This window comes from Lingula anatina, chromosome 2 (genome assembly GCF_051362555.1).
Source record: "Lingula anatina isolate TDL-2025a chromosome 2, LinAna3.0, whole genome shotgun sequence".
In the NCBI taxonomy this organism is placed as follows: domain Eukaryota; kingdom Metazoa; phylum Brachiopoda; class Lingulata; order Lingulida; family Lingulidae; genus Lingula; species Lingula anatina.
In genome coordinates, this window is record NC_141768.1 from 24,494,156 (window position 1) to 24,510,866 (window position 16,711).

Genomic DNA, 16,711 nt, shown 5'->3' on the forward strand with positions numbered 1-16,711 from the left:
GTAATAATCTCTTAAGAAAATACTACAAAAAGAAAACTTTTAGAAAAAAAATCAGGGACTAACTTTGAATGTCAGAATGAATTCACAAACCATTGGTTAGCACGGGTTAATTGTCCTTTACCCCAGGAAAAGCCATTTTTTGGCCAAAATGAACAGTTAATATCCCTTGAAAGTTCTCTCTCCCCCTAAACACTAAGTGAAAAAAATCCAGATGTACAGTTCAAATAAGTTTATTAAACGAATTCACTTGTTCATGCAATTCATCACTGTAATTTCCCAATAAGATGCAGCCTGTTAAATGTAACCTGTACACATTTACTTATCTAAGTTTATCAACAAATTGAAACCCCAAAAAACTTCAAAACATTTCATTTATGATCAACAAAATTGTCACCACAACACCATTTATCTATTAATCATGGCTTATACAGTTAAAAAAAAAGAACACTGATGCTAACTATTAAGTGCCAGCTGATGACACATGGGCTGATGTATGAATAACTAATACTAATACTAATAAAGTTACCTATCATTCTACAACATTCTATAATAATTGGTATCCCCCATTGAAAAGTGCTAGATGATCTTTCTTCTTTTGGCTAGAGGTGTACTGTCAATTTCTCTTTGTGGTTGTGCCTGGCGGGAATTTCCTCGAAATGATGCCATGGCAAATGATTTCTGTATTCTAATTGCTGACGTGTTGTGGTGGAACGATGATACGTTTGGATTTTCATTGGCACCACCCGCATTTCTCTGCATGGAAAAGTACTGCTCCAAGGGGTCCTGATTGAAATGGTCTGCTAGCACAAAAGCAACTCCTTTGCTCAGTAAAAAACGGCAGGATTCTATAAAAGACAAGACTGTTAATTCACCTGAGGTGAGGAAACATCTATAACTTAATCTTAATTAATTAAACATCTAAAATGAAATATTTCAATGATTGAACAAGATCATAATAATAAGATTGTAGGGAATAAGGTAGATCAAAATGAAGCAATTCATTGTAAAAGATTCTCACCATTTGACTGTTGAGTATCTGAGTTGTCAGAAGAAACATCCTTCAGGCTGCTTAAAGACATGTCATCCTCAGGTTCACTAGATTGTTGACTTGACACGACACATTCTGCATAAGAAAGAAACATTTAGAACTCCAGTTTTAATAATAATCATAAATAACTTAATGTTACAGGCATCTAAGATGATAATAATAATATACACCACATTCACAGCATTCCAAAATTAAAGACTCTGGTTGCAAGCTGGCAGATTAAATAAGAATATAACAGCAACATTTTGTTTCATTTATAAAATTCACCTGGTTATTTGTATAATACACAATGCAAAAACCTTTACCACCGTTGTCATTTGTCCCTGGATACGTAGTTGTGTCTTTGGAAATCTTTGCTGATTTACCATATTTCTTGGCCTGGGCATTCTTAACCTTCTTGCCTATCTTCTTTCTCTTTTTAATTGGCATCTGAGGAAAGAAATATGTATTACTATGTACCCGACCAGTTAGTGTTATACTAACTCTGGACCACATTGTTAAAAAATAAATAACATATATGTTTTTATGAAGAAAAAGGTCATGTTTTTTACCATTCAGCCAGGTTGACATTAGATTGATTAGGCAATTTAAGTCCTTGATATCTCTGGAATAAAAACTCTAATCCACTAATATCCATCGTAACGTCTTTTGTCCCAAAACATACAATATAGATGCAGGTATAAAATGAGACATATCAGTTATATTTGTGTGCATTTGTATCTAAAAGAAGGGGTCCGCGGCGTTACATCGTTCGGCCATGTTGAATTTAGAGTGATTAGGCAATTTAAGTCCTTGATATCTCTGGAATAAAAACTCTAATCCACTAATATCCATCGTAACGTCTTTTGTCCCAAAACATACAATATAGATGCAGGTTTAAAATGAGACATATCAGTTATAATTGTGTGCATTTGTATCTAAAAGAAGGGGCCCGCGGCGTTACATCGTTCGGCCATGTTGAATTTAGAGTGATTAGGCAATTTAAGTCCTTGATATCTCTGGAATAAAAGCTCTAATCCACTAGTATCCATTGTAACGTCTTTTGTTATAAAACGTACAATATAGATGTGGGTTTAAAATTAGCAAGCCAGTCCCATGTAAAGTTTTTTTGTATAGGTAAACTACCTCCCAGAACTATCGCTCCGCCATTATTGGCGTTGGGGGCACTATTTCTACGCTCTTTTTACAATCCAACTTATTTCGTTTCCCACATTACAAGGTGTTGCCATATCAAAACTGTACTCCGAATAACTCTGCATTGACAAATATTCGGAAAGTGCATCCGCCAAATAACAACGAGAGCGTAAACATGCACGGCAGTGTAAATTTGCCCGCCATCTTTGCAAATCTAACGGACGGGGATATTGAAATTGATATTACTGTCTATTGAAGCTACAAACTGCAATATAAATACTCACGGTGCTTCACTGCATATTCCTTAATCAGCTCCTCTTGTCTTTTGACGAAATTCTCCGGATACAATGAAAAAAACGCGACTAAAGCGGGACCTTCGTTTCACTCTGCCGTAGACAAGCTACCTGGTCATTTGAAAACGAGGCTCGCCGTACCAACCCGAAGGCATCATGAGACGCGCGCCGCGGGAGACTCCCTTTGAAGTTTGAGCCACTGTCTTATCCTCTTTATTTTGGATCCTAGCTAAAAGATATCTTAAGGAAGTCATGACAGCATGAAAAACAAATACTCGACAGCGTGTATATTGTGTAGCATTCTCAAAACATCTTCGTGACAAACGGCGATTTAGTTTACATGGGTGATATCTATCATAGCCTTCATTACAACCATTACAAATAGGCGTGCACTAAAAAAAAATCTGTAATGCCAAACGACACGATCATTTTAAGAAATCCAGGGCCTTAAATTCTAATTTTTGGAAATAAACCAAAGCATTTCGATTTGTTAAATGTTTATTGTCTTACTTGCACTTTGAACTACCAATTTAAGTACTTTTTCTGGGTAACTTTAGTCATCATCGTTTAGACAACGGTATTTCACTTGCGCATGTAGTTACGCCTTTTCACACATTGATGGCAAATTGTTGCATGCGAAAAAGGTAGCGAGGGGAATGCCGAATCAGGGGGTCATAAATTCCCTCCCTGGTCTATTCTTAGAACAATTTATACAATAGCACGGTCGCTAAGTGCTGACTCATCACTGTAACGAGACGCAGAGACGATGAGATAATCAGTGGCATCCCGATTACTTTTAAAAGGGGCGATTTTTATTTATTTATTATGGGAATTTACCCTCGCCCTTTTTGTCCACCGTTTGGCAGGCGAATGAGGCATACGCTTGGAGACGTTCTCTTATGATTAAACCAGTAGATAGAGGACAAACAGGAGGACAAAAGCACCCACCAACCTCTCTTGCCACTCAGCTTCACTCTCTGCAAATTCAACACCAATCTTTATCTTTCTACCCTGCGTCTTCTAACTCCACACCATCTACACAACCCTCTTTGTTGTGATAAAGTTATAGACCGTAAACGCTACATCCACGAAGAAATGGGAACCGTTTTAACGTCCAAACACTTAAAAACATAAATCATGCTGACCTTCGAGTTAGCTTAACTATTGTACGGATTAAGAGTGAGTGTAGCGTTTATTTCCTTATAGTGATGGCTTTAAATGAATACCTGTAATTTTCTTTAAGTAAAGATGCTGAAGGCTTACAAAGTGTAATTTACCGTGGGTGTTATGGCAGAGTGCCAGATATACCATAGCTGATGGGCGCAACCAAAGAGCGGCTCCAGCATTGTGGAGAGGCGGAAGAAGGGGTAGAGGAGATGGAAAGCCCAAATAAAATGGAGCCAAACCCCAAAATTTTTTGACTCCAGCTCGTCGTTGCGAAAGTTCTGTGTGAAATTCGCCCCTGGATAAGCGGTCCCGTTTCAGCTGCTCTTTCACCCTTTCTCAGCCTTTCATTAAGTGATATAATCTTGACTCATTCTCTTCCCGTTTGTTTAATATCGCCCGCTACATCTAGCCTTCGAGCGGATAATGCCTGCGAAAGATGAAAATAATAATTATAACGAGATGTTCCCGACAAGTTCAACTGGCATGAATCATACTGCTGTAACTACCGACTGCGCTCCCCGTGTCACCGTACGGATAACAGTATATACAGCGGTTATCTATGACTCCATCAATTCCAAATATATTTCATAAGAAATATATGTTCACGAATCACAATACGTTTTTGAATTACAAAGACATTTCAGAATTATAAATGGAAACTTGTTTTCGATATATCTTTGCCATCTGACACTAACACGAGTGGACAATTTATTACAAATTAGAGAATTATTTTCGCGGTGGGGAAATAGCTTCTCACTACGTGCTTGTGGCCTATAGTGCCCTGTATGCTGGGAATCGCCCACAAGTTTCAGCGATGATTTCATTACTCGGAAGTCATCATCAGCTTTGGTTCACACGTCAAATGTAAGAACTGATATTGAAATAGAGACTGTAATCAGTGATGGTAGGTAGCAATTTAACGATTAAGATGGGCGTTGATAAAGCCTTACATTACACTAGGACCCAAAAATATCTTCTATCCTAGCATCACGATACCAAGAGTTAAACATTGACTTCCGCGGCATTATTTTATGGCCTATTGTCGAGGTGATGTTTGTCATGTTACTTACAGCTTTGGAAAAATGCTACCCGGGAAAATGCGGAAAAAAAAAAAAGAACGAGAGAGAGGGAGGGAGGGGGGAGACAGTGACACGGGGGGGGGGGGGGGTCGAACGAAAGTGCATTTTCGCGCGCACGCGAGAGAGAGGCGATCTTGCATATTTGAGACGACATGAAGCCAAGGTTTGCTGACCTCTATTTATAACAATATTTATATATTTCAAAGCTACTGCAGAATTTCACGTTATGCCACCCATGTTATTTTGTTATTTTGATCGTAAAAGAACTTAATGTGTTAATTTATCCTTTTTATTCAAATTGAAGAAATACATGATCGGAAAAATAAAGCAAACAAATATATCAAATAGACCAGCTATTCACAACCTGCGACGAAGCACGTGTTTCAACACAATGGACTATTTTGGTGACGTACAAGAACCTCGAAATCTTGACATTAAAAACCCTAATTAAGAAAGGAAAACCCTGTCACGTTAGGGATGGGAGAGAGCCAGAAATGACGGAAAACCGAAGGGCGATCTGTAAACTAAAACCAAACCTGTTTGGAAATATAGTACTTGCGTCGGAAGAGTGATTTGCAACAAAGATGTTTGAGAAAGCTGATACTGATACAAAGAGAAAAATGGGCATACTCTGAAAATTCATGGTGGTGGTGAGATCAATTCCTAATAATTGACTGAAAAGAGAAAGATAAGAACACGTGTTTGTCCATGCGTCAGCGTATATGTGTGTGTGCACGTGAGAATGTGCATGTGTGTGTGTGTGTGTGTGTGTGTGTGTGTGTGTGAGAGAGAGAGAGAGAGAGAGTGAGAGAGAGAGAGAGAGAGAGGGGGGAGAGAGGGATACATCAAGGTGTTTGTAAGATGACAGCTATCACTTAACTAAACGTGAAAGTCAGCAAAGACTGAACGTTTTTGGCTTCTGTTGTTAACACCCCTTTGTGATCAACCTGCCTATTGATCTACTGACCACCTTACAGTCGTGCCAGATAACGCACTGCACAAAGTGTCAAGGGGCCTTTGTGCTTCGACCCCCCAAATGAAGTCTCCGAATCATTGTACATAAATCACTTACTTCTTTCAATTACGGTCCGGAAGTGAAATCAGGCTGACTCACCTTCTCATACCTTAACTATACAACTCCAATGATGAAAGCTAAACAGTTAATAAGAATGATAATAGGGATTACGCTCTCGATGAAAGCGATGGCCGATTCACTGAGGAAAATGCCGGTATTGCTGGCGGTGAGGTTGGAACAGGCAATTATACCCAAAACCGCAACACTCTAAAAATGACTTCCGTTTCAAGGTCTCTCAGTAACGGATTTTCTAATGAAAGGAAATTAATAAGAACAGACCTGTCCAACGAAGAACCTACACAACGTTGCATAACTAGAGCTTTTGCCGACAAAGAGTGAACTATTTCCGATGGCTTGTCCAAGTGCATGTTGGACAAGAAGGAGTGGTGGGTTGACATGTGTACTGAACTACCCGGCGTTATGTGAACCTCACAACATAATGATGTGTCTGGGTGGACCTGGAGTCTGATAATTAGCGATATACATTGACGAATTTTAAGAAATTTACAGTATGATATCACCCACCCATTCTAAACTTTTGCTGTCCCTCCCTCCCTCCATATTTCCTTTCGTTCCGTTCTTTCATCTTCATCCTTCTCTCTCTCATTCTCTCTCTCTCTCTCTCTCTCTCTCTCTCTCTCTCTCTCAGTAGTCTCCTGCATACCTGAACATTGTTTTTTTATATGTAATCTTTTTCTCTGGGTAGATGCGAGCAGATTGCAGTTGTCACCAGACAGAAATATCAATTGCGTTTATACTTTATTTATGTTAACGTGTGTTAAAAGAGGGAGCAAGAGGGCCGTGTGCTTTTCAATCATGTTACAGATGTTGCACATGGCAATCTATGTATATAACATATAATGAAAATACGATACTCCGACTCGAGTGACGTGAGGACTAGACTTCGGTGGCACACGGGCCTCTTATCCATTGTGGAAGATGCTGTAATGTGATACCAGCATGCGCTTACTGAAGTGGCACAGTGCGTCAACGCAGAATACACCGACAAAAACTTTTGTCGAAGACAAAAATCCTTTGAATTTGTGCCGAGCAGCTGTAGGCGACAGATACGTGTCGCAGGTGGTAAACTCTGCCACTCAAACGTAAGCTATAGCAGGAGACCAACAACCAGTATTTGTCTTTAGTGACGAGAAAATTATAGCACAATATAACAAAAAGTAGTTTAAAAAAAACACCGGTAATGATATGTTATATCAGCCTCAAGCCTAAGATTACCAAAAATAAACCAAAATGCAATAAATCGGCAAGTCTACATGCAGTCCGTAGATAATTATTGTTGTAAAACATGGCTTTAGATATAAAAAAAATCACAGCGATTGTCAGGTATCTATCTTGTATTACTAAATAAAGCCATGTTGAACTAAAAGGCTGGTTCCGTCTGGCGAGAGAAGAACAAATCTCCGCAGGCAGTGGGTGGAGACCTGCAAACAAACAAACATGGAAGGCCCTAGGTACTGACGACAGCGGAACTGAATGCTTTACATCGATTATCTAGCCTTCGATTGCTACGGCATTCCGATATCTGCTTTGCTTTTGTTTGAAATCTGCTCCCAGAATAACTAACACAACACTCTATTTAAGACTGTTTAAACACTTTCAATCCGGCCTGATTAGCATATTGAGTTATTTAGTTGGAGTGTAATACCTCAAGATGCGAGCACCTGTGCTAAGAAGTAAAGCAGACGGAACCGACTATGACGGATACTTCATGACATTTCCCCTATGAGTTGACATTGGCGCTTGAAATAACAGAATTCGTTCTCAAAAATAACTCAGTCGATTAATACCAAACATTCTAGTGATAAAAGGAATCAATCGGAAACTTCCTCTCTACCTGTAAACCACATCAACAATTGATGCGAGCCTTCAGGCATTCCTTGGTCAGGAACCCCAACTGCAATATCAAAAAAAAAAGTTGTTTAGTAAAAGAAATGGGCCGTGCGCTCTTTTGAGAAACCACAAAGCATAGTTTGTGTGCGTGTGGCTTTTGATAAACAAAAAAGTACAAGAATCTCATTGATTAAAATCAACCGCAAATTGGCTTGGAATTTACGGTTTTGAAATTGTGGCACATGGTTCTTTGCTAAGCTACGTCTAAGTATGATTTCACTGTGAATATTCCTAGTGACACCGCTTTCAGTTGGCGTGGAATGTTATTGATTTTCGTAATCAGAGGAAATTGCTCTATCAGTTAGTTCATCAAGCAAGAAAAATAAAACCATTCGACTAGCGCGTAGTAATGAATGAATATTTTATTGTGAAACAACCTGTTCCTGGAATTTTTGTAATTGTATAATTATGACCAACCCACGAATCTGACAAACACTATCTGATAAAACTACAACAATAAAAGCATACTTACAACAAAGTTAACAATGAACAAACATTGGAATGATGTAAAAGGATGGGTGAATTAGGTAAGGAATTAGAGGAAAATGGAAAACTAACAGAGCGAGAGGAAACGGTGAGAAGAGTTGTTGGGGGGGGGGGTGACTGATGCAACTGCTTTTTCGCAGACAATAACACGGACTTTAAGAAATACACACAGAAAAAAAGCAAAAGCTTGTATTAGCGATTCAGTAAAATGAAAAAAGTATCTTAATAAGACAACCAAGGCAATCAATCACGTGTCAAACGGAATTCATCTTTCTGATTTTAAGAATTTTTTGGGACGACATACAGCAGTTTACATCACCGCAAAATTATAACGTATTCTGTAAAGAGGACAGCTTTACAAACCGTAAAGTGTGTTTAACATTGATTTGAAATTCCGGATAAATGTTATCAGTATTCTTGCATTAAAAGTAATATGTCATACTGGTAAATGATAAATCAATGTACTTAATACGCATCCGGAATGCTAATAATAAGAAGAAACTAGCTTTTGGAAAACAAATACGTGTCTGAATCCCCGCATCCTTATCACATCGTGTAACAGGAATATACGTCAGTAAAATACCTATATCAAACAGAAGACACGTGAGATAACAAAAATATGACAATAGGATGGATCCGGGAAATACAACTTTTTATAACATACTCTGCGGTGAGGACGAAAAAAAGAGCGAAAAAAAAATGTTGAACTCCGATTTACTTTTGTATACGAGGCTTATGTTGTTGATGCATTGTTATTTTACTTCTTTGAAAAGGCTGCTTTACTTTCTACTCTCCGTTATTTCCCCATATGATTTTTTGGTAGTGTACATGTAGCTGTTTTATTTCGTCCTGACATCAGGGTAAATGAAAGTAAAAACATTGGCTTGGGTGCCATTCCGTCGTCTATAGCAGTAAAGACCACAAGTCACCTTGGTTAAAATGTCATAGAGCCTAACATTAAAGCCGTGAGGGAATCTTTTAATCGTAAAAAGATGAGCATTTCGTTTACTGATAAGGATGGCTTTGATTACAATGTGGCCAATATTACTTCAGTCTGACTACGGGTCAAAAACTAGGACTATTCGCTGCATTAACACTCTTCCATCCTTGTAATATTGTTTACATTACTATGAGAACAACTCCACTTGCAGTATTTCAGTGACTATTTAGGCCGAACACATGGCACAGAAATGATTCATGTTCGATCTCTGATTCAACAATACTGATATTCTATCTACAGTGTGAGTGAAAGTGACATGACTCGATCCCTCGCTTAAAATATAAGGTAGAGGTACTTTTTATAGTATCATTTTTTAAGTTGGAAAGAACTGTTAGTTGGAGGCGTAGGGGCATGGCAAGAACTGCGTGATTCATGGTGAACAACTTGGCAAGAAGGAAAAAAGCTACGATAGATGTAACTCTTTCCGAGCCCCGGGCAAATCAGACTCTATAGCTGAGGTGCCTGGAAGCTAATGCCCGGATTGTCGGGCAGGGAGCCATAGAATTTCGCAAACGCACACTCACACGAGGAAAAGAAATGGTAATAAAATCCCGACTCTAACACATTAACCTTGGAATCATATCCAGTGTGTATTGTGTAGTAAGCGTGACGCCCTGCACCTTCGTACTGTTAACCGCTTGAAGAAGCTAAAGTCATTTAGGTGATAGTGTAATTTAAGGTATTTCCCTCCAATAAGTACTGTCGCAACTCACCAAGGTCTTCCATCTGGCGTGTGCCGATTCGTACTATTGGCTCCATGAATGAAAGAACATTTAGCCCCGCCCATGTCCATATACAGAACACTAGAATGTTCATCATCCAGTCATCTTGGCTTAATCAATGCCAGGTTGGTTACTACCTGGCGAACGTAAATGAACGTATGAATGAAATGAAACTGCCTCTCTGTGATTGGCCGAAATCGGTGAGAGTGGAAATGACGTCAATCATCGAATGAAATAAAATAACGTGCACTTCTCTCGTTTTACAGAATCATTTACCGAGTTCATACCTTCAAGAACTTTGACAACTTCAAGAAACGCAAGCAGCATCTTCAGAATTTACGACTTAGTACAGAAATCAACTCAAGAAAAAATGATGATGACAGTTTTAGTTTTCCTGACGGCAGCAGTATTATTAGGTGAGTCGAGACTTTTTATTTACAAACCTGGCTGAGCACGTGTAGCTAACGGAATTCTTGGCACACAGTCAACATAGTAGTTCTACAGTGCAAAACTCGACACGACGGATACTTTTTGTTTGGAAAAAAATTGCAGATACCAGATATCACTTAGTTTCTGTACTTCTGAATGCTCAACTTTTTATCCTATGCATACATATACCTATATAAATGAGCACCTGGGGCATACATCAGATAGTTGATTTAGAATATGATCCAGCCCACACCGTAGGCTCACGTGTGGTTACCAAACCGTATCATAGATGGTAACCAAACGCGGATGTTTACAATCTGTGACAACCTTTTTAAAAGAAAAAACATTAATTCATATTTGGCAACCCGAGTCGTGATCTGCCAGTTAGATTTCCGTCTCCATTAAATTTTTCCTCGGAGTAAGTCCGTATCGACACAGTAGCCCGTGACACCTGTTGGCGGTGTCACCGTGGCCGCGTGTTTGTAAACAAACGCTTTTGTATACAATTTACTGCTGGGAGGAGTGCCAGCGCTATTGACCCGCGGTAGATTTCCTATTGAATCATAAATGTCACTTCCCGTGTTAAAGTTAATCATGTCCCTTTAATCATATAGCAGAATCCTTTTTTTTTTCGAATAATTCCGGGTGTGTGTTCATTATGTAGAAAGAGAGGCGCCTGTGAACTTGACCTAGGCAAAGTCTAAACGTTGCATTGTTGTATTTATGACATGTGACAGTTCACAGTTGTGGAAGATCCATGGTATTGTAATTGAATAGGCAATCAAAAAAAGAACGTTACGGTTATTAGGGATAGGTTCCGTCACAACAAACCTCATACTGATACTACTACAACTACTAGTATTAACTTTGATCTTGAAAACGCCGGAATGCAAGAACACTCGAGGTTGTCGCTTAAATCAATATGTGATAAATCGAACAAACAATCGCGATATCGGGAAAAGTTGTCGTGCCACTGAAGCTCTCGATGATCCAGATAGTCTCCATTCCGTACATTCCTCTTATGGCGTGATTGTAGTCATAATCCCTCTGTCAACCGAGATTTTTGTGCCGTTTATAGCTTGAACCATCCAAAAAAGATAAATTCGTAATGTAGTTAGACCAATGGGTTAATAAATCCTCTTTTCACCAACTGAACTTAATGCCTGAAGGCTAAGTGAAGAGGAAGTAAGATAACTCAAGATACGCAATAAATAACGTTGCTTTGTTGACGCTCTGCTATGGCTAACTAGTCTATCTCCAATCTAGTCGTCAACCGTTTAGAGCTATTATACCTCTACCTCTGTGTACTGTTAAGAACAGCAACAGGCTGGCACTTGCCAATTGCCGAAGTGCTTGCGTAAAGCTTAACGACCGAGAAGAACTACAAGATTAATTGATCTGATCGGCGTTTAGGGTGGACTGAGGCATTAGCTTCCGTATTTACTGCCAGTCTTCGTCTTGGATGGTTGGTGCGCGGTTATGCACCGGGGGTCGGTAGGTCCTTGCCGCACGCTTAGCGGTGCTGACTCATGCAGATTGGGGCCCCGATAAGCAAGCTACAGGTGCTAAAACTAAAGCAATTTTTAATGTTTAAGTGCGACACAGTTGTCATCAAAATGGGCAGTAACCCGTGAAGCCAAGGATGTTCATCTAAGAAGATAGCACTGACGCTAGTAACAGCGCAAGATTTCCCCGCCTCTCTTACACGAGTTTAGACGCTAACTAATAAATAAAACTTGCGATTTGTTGGTTCCTCTGGTGTTCATTAAAATCCTTCTATTTTTTACAGGTGTCCTAACATATTTGTGGAGAAAATACATATCCGGCGGTATGTGCACGAGTCAGGCACGATTAGATAGAAAAACAGTGATCATAACAGGTGCCAACACAGGGATAGGGAAAGAGACAGCTTTAGACCTGGCAGCCAGAGGTGAGTAGTGCCTATTAGTCTTATTCCTTATGAATCACGAACTAACGAAAACAATGCACGATCCGCCCCTCATTAGACATCTGGTAAAATCAAAGGTAATTGGTAACGGTTGAAATCATTACTGATAATCCCGGGTGTGATGTATTAGGAATGTTTTGAAAACTGACAAGTGTGCATTAACTGCATTCGACCGCTTTGGACTTGGAAAACAAAGCCCTTCTTCACGGCAGAGTTATGAATGAAACGTGACGCAAACTGAGGGAAGCTTGCCTGCCAGAAAGGAAAAGGCTTGGCAAAAAAGCCAAAAGGGCTAATCGATAGTAATGTATACCATAAACACAAAGAATCCCACCTTACTATAACGTCAAGAACAATAAACCGCAATCTCCACTACTAATAAATTTTGTTATATTTGTCTCAGGAGCAAGGGTGATCCTCGCCTGTAGGGACATAAAAAGAGGTCAGGAAGCGGCTGCCGAAATCCGAGCCCAAGTCCCAAACGCCGAGGTCGTGGTCAGACGACTGGATTTGGCTTCGTTACAATCCGTGAAAGAATTTGCTCAACGAATATATGAAACCGAGGAGAGATTAGACGTCTTAATTAACAATGCAGGTGAGTACCCCGGGTGTTTGCAAATTAAGTTCCGAAGCGTACAGAGTAATCAATATTGGCTAGTTTATTTAACAGCTCATTTAAAGTATCATTGGAAACAATTGTATAAGTGTCGCAATTAGTTAAGAGAGGGCGGAATATCATAGCTGTTCGTCCCTTAAACCGCTCTGATTTTTTTTTTGCTCTATTAGGAGTGGCATGGTGCCCGAGGGGGTCCACCCAGGACGGGTTTGAGCTACACTTTGGAGTCAACCACCTGGGGCACTTTTTACTCACCAACCTCCTGCTGGATCTTCTAGTCAAATCTGGACCCAGCAGAATAGTGATAGTGTCCGCAAGATGTCACCAACGTAAGTAGACAAATGAAACAGTCACCGATTTTGTGTGACGGAAAGGAGGGGTAGATAGTAAAAGAATACTACCAAGATATACTTCGGTCGTTGCTATATGACTAAGTACGTTGGCCTTGAGAGAGAGAGAGAGAGAGAGAGAGAGTATTAGAATGAATACTTTATGATATGATATGTAGCTATAATATTGGCTTGTATTTTCTTGACAGATGGCTATATGAACTGGGAGGACATCAACTGGGAGGAAAGATACTCACCGTTCGCTGCATACAATCAAAGCAAACTCGCTAACCATTTATTTACAAGAGAACTAAGCCAGAGACTAGAAGGTAAGAAGGTTTTACTATTTACGACTGTTCGATTGTCGGTTGTCTTAGAAATATCTAGACAGCATTAGTGGCGCGGATAATAAAGAACAAGGCTGATTATGCACAGGGAACGTTAAAAAACCCAAAAATGTTCGCCTTTGTAAAATTATTGGATCCTTAATTAAGTCTTAATGTAGCTATCAATACCGGACCTCATTAGTAATACAAAGGGGAATGAAAGATCGCGCTTGTGTTTGGATAGCTAAAGGAAACAAAAGCCCAGACAAGGCCTCTGTTTTTTATTTCTTAGTTTGCATTGTCGAGGAAAGCTGTGAAAACAATAAAATCAACAAACCCAAGGTTTTCATAACAAATTTTGCTGAGCAAGACTTAGAATCAATCATTTCTGATCTTTGCGTGCCCATAAAAATGACATGAAATCAAGGAGCATGTGATAAATCACCCTTGAACAATAGCTGGCGTTGAAGCCTGCACAATACGCCATAACGTAATGTTTTTACTACTGCTACTACTGGTGCACCCAGCGTTCATAATTCATTTACTGTTGTTTTGTTTGGGTAACAAGAGCTTAATTGGCCACCAATTGAAAATTGATAAATTTCTGACACTTTCACCTGTATTGTGTCCAGACGAATTGTACATTAGTTATCGATAAAGGGCAATTCGCAAAAACCTTCAGTGCATCGGTTAACTATTAAACATAAACCCATGTTTTGTTCAAGTTAATTAATAACTCAACTTGTAGTTGATTTTCAATAAAATCGGGAAATTATCGAGGATGGTTCATTTGATCAGGCACGCATAAACGATGAGGTTAAGGATTTTTCTCATTAAGCGTTGCAAAGACAAAAATCTTTCTTGATTGGCAAAAAGGAAAAAAATCACTGTATGCAAGGTGCCTTTATTAACTCTCGAATCCATTTCTTAATTTAATTGACATCCAGGACCTGCGTAGACTAGACACCGAAATATTCGATCAATTTCAAGGTAAAGGCATCCGAAAAATGCACGCGCTGTCCGCCCGCGCCTACTTATGAAAGTTCTGAAGAAATAGTCTCAGACGTGTCAATGGTGTTGATATAAAATGTCAAAGTCCGCTGTGTCCTTCCAAGCTTGTCGTGTTCAAAACGTGCATTAAGCAAAGAATCTTGGCACATCTCCCTGTCTATTTTTAGCATGATTCACTTAACAAAAAGAAATTATTGTCGCATTGTTTGTTGACATTACTGTGAATGTTCATAAAGCATTATACATATTAATGAAGATAAAGATGACAGGACGTATTAATGAGTTTAGCTACTTGTCTATTTCAGGCACTGGAGTCACCGTTAACTGTCTCCACCCCGGCGTAGTGAAAACCGACATAGCCAAATATATCTTCTTCAAAGAATGGAACCACGTCGCCTTTTGTTGGCTGTACTTCCTGCTCTTTAAGAACCCGCGCGAGGGCGCACAGACCAGCATTTTCTGTGCAGTTGACGAAAGTTTAGAAGGAAAAACGGGACTATACTTTAGGTAAATATTTCACCCGTATTTAGAGATGAAATTTCACACACTTTCTCATTTCCTGGCTACTTATAAATTAGCATTCCACGGTAAGGTGACTCAACGTTCTAGGCCCACTTTATCTGGACTATCACCAAGGCAACGTTTCCATAAACGATTTTATCTCAGGCGATTTTGTGTCTTCATTTGTATCACTTGTTACTCAGCTAAAGTAAATGGCAGTCGAATACTTATCAGAAAGTCGAGCCAATATTTCCTGCTTATAAATGATAGTTTCTATAACTATCCACTATTTACCAAAAGCGGTGTAGCATTCCAATCGCGTTAGTGTGGGAGGCCTAGGCGTGCGCTACGGTATCCATACACGTTACTATTCATACATTACGTCTAAATTTAGAAGGGTTCTTGGTTAAATTTAGAACAGAGATAACCTGAAGGTCTGATAATAACGCGCATCGTGTTGTCACTATGAATCAAATTGATAAATGAAGACTAAATCTAACGCGGGAAGACGGGATATGACAAATGAAACACACACACACACACACACACACACATACACACACACATACACACGCTATAGATTTCTGTCACAACTTTTTCATGCTTTTCTAGCAAAATGATTTAAGTCTCATATCAATTTTCATTTTTACAGTGATTGCAAGGAAAAAGAAATGGCACCCCTAGCAAAAGACAAAGAACTGGCGAAAAAAGTATGGGACCTCAGCGCAGAACTGGTGGGTTTGAACGAACAAGAGTGCTGGCCGCACACGCAGCTGCAGTCGCGCAGAAAACACGTCGATCTTCTACAAACGAAGTGGGAGGAATTCCCCTTCAACAACAATGACATTTGTGTTATGGACCGCTGCGAACCAATTGAACACTGTCTACGACAGGGGTAAAGCCTGCATAATTGTTCCAGTACACTTCCATTCGGACTTGACGCCATCTCGCGACGTTACTCGCACGCAATGTTCATCACGCGTGGCAACACATGATCTCCCAAGTCCTGTGAAAACGCACCCACAAGTGCAGTTTGTGATACCTTCTCAGGTGCTTATCACGACTGATACCTAAGATTCGCAAGAAACTCTAGGCGACGGCACCGACTTATTGAAGAAGAGTAAACAATCAGTAATTTATTCACAACCGCGAAGACATTTCATCAGCACGGCAAAGCGGCTGCTGGCAGCATACATTTGCCATATTCATAAACATTATTTATTGCATATTCATAGATTCATCTCATCGTTCGTTTTCGTTTCATGAGAGCAAAACTCAAAAACGCATCACACCGTCATGTCATCGATGCATTTCTTAATTTATTTGTACATAATATGTACGTATCAGTACGATTTTCACTATTTATTGCATAACAAGCTTTTGATATGTAGCCGGTTTTTGTGGAATGATCCAAACCGACATAGCTGCAGTTGAAATATTAACATGTTAATATAATTTATTTTATTTATTTGAAAATATAGGTTTAGAAAACAGTATCCCAAAGTTAAGGGTTTTCATACGCACCAATAGTTGTTGAACAACAGCCCTGTGCGAATTAAGAAGACCGAATTTTTAAACTTAATTTTGTGTTCCATCTTACCCTGCCCAAGGACTTGTCCACAACGCTTTAAAGCAA

At 39.4% G+C, this 16,711-nt stretch overlaps 2 protein-coding genes across 2 annotated transcripts; one reads left to right on the plus strand and one right to left on the minus strand.

Moving 5' to 3' along the window:
* Positions 1 to 214: 214 nt before the first annotated feature.
* Positions 215 to 2,703, minus strand: LOC106157568 (uncharacterized). The gene is made up of 4 exons (XM_087005973.1): positions 2,467 to 2,703; positions 1,354 to 1,477; positions 1,019 to 1,123; positions 215 to 845 (listed from the first exon to the last, which is right to left on the minus strand). The coding sequence occupies exons 2-4, from the start codon at positions 1,475 to 1,477 to the stop codon at positions 577 to 579; spliced, it is 498 nt and encodes a 165-aa protein (XP_086862099.1). The 5' UTR covers positions 2,467 to 2,703; the 3' UTR covers positions 215 to 576.
* A 7,485-nt stretch (positions 2,704 to 10,188) lies between these two features.
* LOC106171422 (retinol dehydrogenase 12) lies at positions 10,189 to 16,571 on the plus strand. The gene is made up of 7 exons (XM_013551768.2): positions 10,189 to 10,331; positions 12,134 to 12,274; positions 12,696 to 12,887; positions 13,079 to 13,237; positions 13,447 to 13,566; positions 14,880 to 15,081; positions 15,728 to 16,571. The coding sequence occupies exons 1-7, from the start codon at positions 10,286 to 10,288 to the stop codon at positions 15,972 to 15,974; spliced, it is 1,107 nt and encodes a 368-aa protein (XP_013407222.1). The 5' UTR covers positions 10,189 to 10,285; the 3' UTR covers positions 15,975 to 16,571.
* The last annotated feature ends 140 nt before the right edge of the window (positions 16,572 to 16,711 follow it).